Raw genomic sequence first — 5,524 nt, forward strand, 5'->3', positions numbered from 1 at the left:
GTGGGCACGGCGGGCTGGGGGTGCTGAACCTCTCACTTGCTGCCAGGCCGGGCATCGCTGTCACCACCTGCGTCACCGCGGGATGTGGCCTCACGTGAAGGTCGGGTGGCCCAGGGCCAGCGCTGGCCCGAGGGGAGGTCAGAGCCGAGCAGTGTCCCCAGCTTGTGCTGATCCCTTGTGCGTCTCCGAGCCCATCTGGGGCCTGAGAGGCAGTGGAGGCACATGTGGAAAGAGCTGCTGGCCCTGTTGTTGTTTTTTTGGGATTTCCAGAAAAGGCTGGAGGAGCGAATCTGAAAGTGTGACTCCATGGCTGTGTGGAGACAGGGAGGCCTGGGGCAGCGGGGCTCAGAGCTGTCCCCCGCAGTGTCCCTGTGCCCTGGCTAGAGGACCTGCTCCCTTCTTTCTTCTCAGCCTGAAAGCAGAGGGGGCTGGTGGTCCTGTGGGCTGGGAGGATGCTGGAGAGGGTATAGGACCTGCAGGATGCGTCCATTCCCCAGCATTGCGCTGTTCTGTCCCCTCAGCCCCCTTCCCATGGTGTGCCAGCCCCGGGAGCTCTGTGGTGCCTCTGCTGGGATCTGACTCCATGGCCCCTCGCCGGGAGTGGCAGCTGGTGCCGCGGGGGGTGGATGTGTCAGTCGCTCTCTTCTTGGCAGGGAACGAACGAAGCTAGAAAAGCCCTGGCTGCTCCTGCTCTCCCACTGCCTGAGCTCCGGGGCTGCTGCCTGCCTGCGCCCCTGCCCACGCTGCCCAGACTGGGATAGGGGCCGTGGGGACACCCGGGACCTGGGGAATTCAGCTGCAGATGAATCACACCGCGGTCATACCGGGGGATAAAGGGCAGGGAGGGACAATTGATGGGCTCCTCTCCATCCCGTGCTTTGAGAGCGGGTTGTGCGGCCGGTAAGCGTGGCTGTCACGTGGAGGCTGAGATTAGGGCATCAGCACTCACCAGGGCACTAATGCAGGAGATAATTGGCTGAAGAGGTGATTAACACATGCTGCAGAGCTGGGCAGGACAGGCAGCTGGGCTGGAACGTGCCCTCCGTGCGAGCCCACGCTCACCACTGGCATCGTGGTGGGCATCGGGGCCGTGATCTGTGCTTTGAGCCCTGCCTACTCCCTGCCAGCTCGGTGGCACAGCGAGCAGGATCCCTGCTCTGGTTGGAGCTCTGCCCTCTCTGAGGGTGTTCCATGCTGCCGTGGCCATGGGTGCCGTGTGCTCCCTGCTCCACTGCTGCCTTACCCATCCCCTGCCTGCGCTGCTCCTGCTGCGCCTCGCCCAGCACTTGTTGGGTCGAAGATCCCCTGGAACAGCCTGGAAGGGGCTGCCAGGGAGCAAAGACTGTTGCTTGCCATCCGCCAGCTCTGCCCTCTGTCTGGGGCTGTTCTGTGCTGTCATGGCCTTGGGTACCATGTCCTTCTTGCTCCACGGCTGCCTTACCCATCCCCTGCCTGCCCTGCTCCTGCTGCGCCTCGCCCAGCGCTTGTTGGGTCGAAGATCCCCTGGAACAGCCTAGAAGGGGCTGCCAGGGAGCCGAGGCACTTCCCTGCCATCCCCCAGGCTGCTCTGAGGAGTGTAGGGCAGCTGCAAACGGGAAACTCCTCGCATGCCCTGCTCGCTGCTTGCTCGTGCAGGGGGAGAAGCAGAACCTGCAGGGTGCTCCTGGGTTTGTGCCACACATCTGCACCCCAAAGTGCTGCAGCGGGCACCGCATCCCCTGTCTGAGCCTGGCAGGGTGGGGGTCTGCAGGGAGGGCGTTTGCGCTTTCACCCCGAGCCGAGGGGCGCTCGGGGGATTGCCGGGGTGTGTCTGGCTGCCTGCAGCGGGCACAGCTGGAGCAGGTCCGTGCCGCTGGGTGCACGCAGGTCCCCCGCCCGTGTTTCCTTTCCGGATGGATTTCCTGTTTTCAGCTGTGGGGCCCGGTGCGGAGCGGCGCGGGGTGGGTGCGCCGGGCGGGTCCTCGAGGGGCGGGGGTCCGCGAGGGGCGGGGGTCCTCGAGGGACGGCCCCCGGCGCCCACCGGAGCGGGCTGGGGCTGCCTCTCAGTGGGGCGCTCAGATTGCAGCGTGCAGGAAGCATCCGACGTCCAGTCCTTCTCCGCCGGGCTGGCCGATAGCGGGACCTGCCGCTGAGCGCCTGCCGACCCGGGATGGCTGGCACCGAGGCAGAGCCCTGGAGCTCGGCCAGCTCCCTGGAGCAATCTGGCAGCGAGAGGATGCCAGCAGCCACCACATCCGAGCTCCAGGATAGGAGGATGTGCCTGGCTCTAACAAGGGGCTGAGGGCTGGTGCGGGTTCCTCCTTCCCTGGGCCTTTGTGTCCCGAGCATCCTTGGAGGATTCCCCATTCCCTGGGGAAACTGTACATCCGTTTGTGTGACTTATCCAAATACCCTTGGCTGTGGCTGCCTGACCCCGCGGGGCAGATTCCAACCCTCCAGGACCAGGCACGGGATGTGCTTGCGCTGTGTGGGAGCTGTGGAAGCTCTCAGGGCACTGCAGGGGAGCAACCCCTCACCTCCAACCTGGGCAGCTGAGCAGGACCTGCCTCTAACGGAGACACCACCAGATTAGAGGTGACTCACCATAATCTTGAAGAAGTGGATTAAATCTCCTCCTACTGTGCTACTTAATGAAATCCATCCCATAATACACTCCTGGCCCTGCTGTTCCCCCTTATCCCCTGCCAGCCCTGTGGCAGCTGGGTCCCCCCTCCCTGTGGGGAGGCAGGGCAGAGTGTGGGCACGAGGTGCTGGCAGCAAACAGCCCGTGCCATCGTGACCCTGCGCTCTGTGGGACACGGCCATGGTTGTCCCCAGCACGTGGCACTGGCAGGGGCTGTCCTGCCCCACTCCTCACAGAAGATTGGGGGGTCTCTCCTGGGCTCCCTAGGAGCAGCTCTGCTCGTGCATCACATGCTGGGTGTCTGCTTTCCTCTGCTCCCCAGGCCAAGGAGACAGGGGCTGTGCTGGCTGGCTGTGCCTGTGAGGGTGAGCAAGCAGCGGGGAAGGATCCAGCTCAGGGCCAGGAGCAGGAAGGAAGGAAGGAAAGCAGAGTTAAAATAAGCCAGGCAATGAGCTGTGAGGGAAGCCAGGGCTGGAGCTGGCTCCCAGCCCCCAGAAGAGGGGCGGGCTGGAGGGGACTGGGCTCAGCATGGTGCTGGGGCACCCTGGGGCAGTGCTGGGGTGGGGGGACCATGGGGCAGGAGGATGCCAGGAGCTGGTGGGGCGTGTGCTGCTGCCTGGCTGTCTCTGATTGATGGCTCTGCCCCTTTCCCACCCTGGCAGGATGGCTCTCGGCAGCGGCCCCCGCACAAGAAGAAGACAGTGTCCTTCAGCTCCATGCCCAATGACCGCAAGATCAACAGCACAGCTGCCTGCATCTCCCTGATGCTGGAGGGCTGCGAGCTGAAGAAGGTGCGCTCCAACTCCCGCATGTACAGCCGCTTCTTCGTGCTGGACGCCGACATGCGCTCCGTGCGCTGGGAGCCCTCCAAGAAGGACTCAGAAAAAGCCAAGATTGAGATCAAATCGGTCAAAGAGGTGAGGGTGGGCAAGAAGACGCCAGTCCTGCGCAGCAATGGGCTCTCTGACCAGTTCCCCGATGAATGCGCCTTCTCCATCATCTACGGGGACAACTACGAGTCCCTGGACCTGGTGGCCAGCTCGGCAGATGTGGTGAGTGCCTGGGTGATGGGGCTGCGCTATCTGGTGTCCTATGGGAAGCACAGCCCTGAGGCGCCCGGGACTGGCCACCCCAGCCTCCGGACATCCTGGATCTCCTCTGTCTTCGACCTGGCTGACCTGGAGAAGTCTGGCCGCATCCCCGTGTCCCGGGCTGTGCAGCTGATCAAAGCACTCAACCCTGGCATGAAGACCTCCACCATCGAGCTCAAGTTCAAGGAGCTGCAGAAGGCCAGCGAGCGTCCTGGCACGGAGGTGGCCTGCGACCTCTTTGTGGAGGCATACTGCGAGCTCTGCACCCGCCCTGAGATCTTCTTCCTGCTGGTCCAGTTCTCCAGCAACAAGGAATACCTGGGTGTGAAGGACCTGCTGATGTTCCTGGAGGTGGAGCAGGGCATGGAGGGGGTGACAGAGGAGAAGTGCTTGGAGATCGTCAGCAAGTATGAGCCCTCCAAGGAGGGCCGGGAGAAGGGCTACCTGGCCATCGATGGCTTCACACGTTACCTGCTCTCTGCTGACTGCTCCATCTTTGACCCCCAGCACCGCAAGGTCTGCCAGGACATGGCACAGCCCCTCTCCCACTACTACATTAGCTCTGCCCACAGCGCCTGCCTGCTGGAGGACAACTTCTGGGGCCGCACAGACATCAGCGGCTACATCAGTGCCCTGGGCCTGGGCTGCCGCAGCATCGAGCTGGTGCTGTGGGATGGCCCCGAGGGTGAGCCCGTGGTCTACACCAGCCCCTCGGCTGCCTCCTGCGTGCCCTTCCGTGCCGTGGTGGGGCTGATCGACCAGCACGCCTTCACTGCCTCCGCCTACCCCCTCATCCTGTGCCTGGTGGTGCGCTGCTCGGCCCCCCAGCAGCGCCTCGCTGCCCAGTGCCTGCGCAAGACCCTCGGGGAGAAGCTGTACCTGGAGCCCCCCAACCCCGTGGCCTCGTACCTGCCCTCCCCGGAGGAGCTCAAGGGCCGCATCCTCATCAAGGGCAAGAAGCTGCCGCCCACCTGCGAGGACAGCGAGGGGGAGGTGTCGGACGAGGAGGAAGGCTGGGAGCTGGCGCGGAGATTGGGCCAGGAGGACCGGGAGGCACCAGAGGGAGGCGGCCTGAGGCGGCTGCGCCTCAGCCGTGAGCTCTCGGAGCTGGTGAGCCTCTGCCAGGCTGTGCCCTTCCAGGACTTTGAGAGCTCCAGGCGTGGGCAGCGCTACTGGGAGATGTGCTCCTTCAGCGAGGTGGAGGCGGGACGCTTCGCCAACGAGTGTCCGGCCGAGCTGGTCAGCTACAACAAGCGCTTCCTGTCCCGCGTCTACCCCAGCCCCATGCGCATCGACGCCAGCAACATGAACCCCCAGGACTTCTGGAAGTGCGGCTGCCAGATGGTGGCCATGAACTACCAGACGCCAGGGCTCATGATGGACCTGAATGCGGGCTGGTTCCGGCAGAACGGCGCCTGTGGCTACGTCCTCCGCCCGGCCATCATGCGGGAGGAGGTCTCCTACTTCAGTGCCAATGCCAAGGACTCCCTGCCTGGCGTGCCTGCCCAGCTCCTACACCTCAAGGTCATCAGCGGGCAGAACCTCCCCAAGCCCAAGGGCTCGGGGGCCAAGGGGGAGGTGGTGGAGCCCTACGTGTGTGCTGAAATCCACGGCATCCCGGCCGACTGCGCCGAGCACCGCACCAAGACCGCCCTGCAGAGCGGGGACAACCCCATCTTCGACGAGAGTCTGGAGTTCCAGATCAACCTGCCCGAGCTGGCCGTGCTGCGCTTCGTCGTGCTGGATGACGACTACATCGGGGACGAGTTCATTGCCCAGTACACCATCCCCTTCGAGTGCCTGCAGCCTG

At 64.3% G+C, this 5,524-nt stretch overlaps 1 protein-coding gene across 1 annotated transcript in view; it reads left to right on the forward strand.

Moving 5' to 3' along the window:
• Positions 1-3,288: 3,288 nt before the first annotated feature.
• LOC115948851 (inactive phospholipase C-like protein 2) overlaps positions 3,289-5,524 on the forward strand; it is a gene marked incomplete at its 3' end in the record, with an annotated part of 4,927 nt that continues 2,691 nt past the window's right edge. Inside the window, 2 exon segments of the mRNA XM_031064129.1 lie at positions 3,289-5,521; position 5,524. The exon segment at position 5,524 is cut by the window's right edge and continues 184 nt beyond it. Coding sequence (XP_030919989.1) covers positions 3,340-5,521; position 5,524 — 2,183 coding nt within the window.

Source organism: Geospiza fortis, unplaced genomic scaffold, assembly GCF_000277835.1.
Source record: "Geospiza fortis unplaced genomic scaffold, GeoFor_1.0 scaffold324, whole genome shotgun sequence".
NCBI lineage: Eukaryota > Metazoa > Chordata > Aves > Passeriformes > Thraupidae > Geospiza > Geospiza fortis.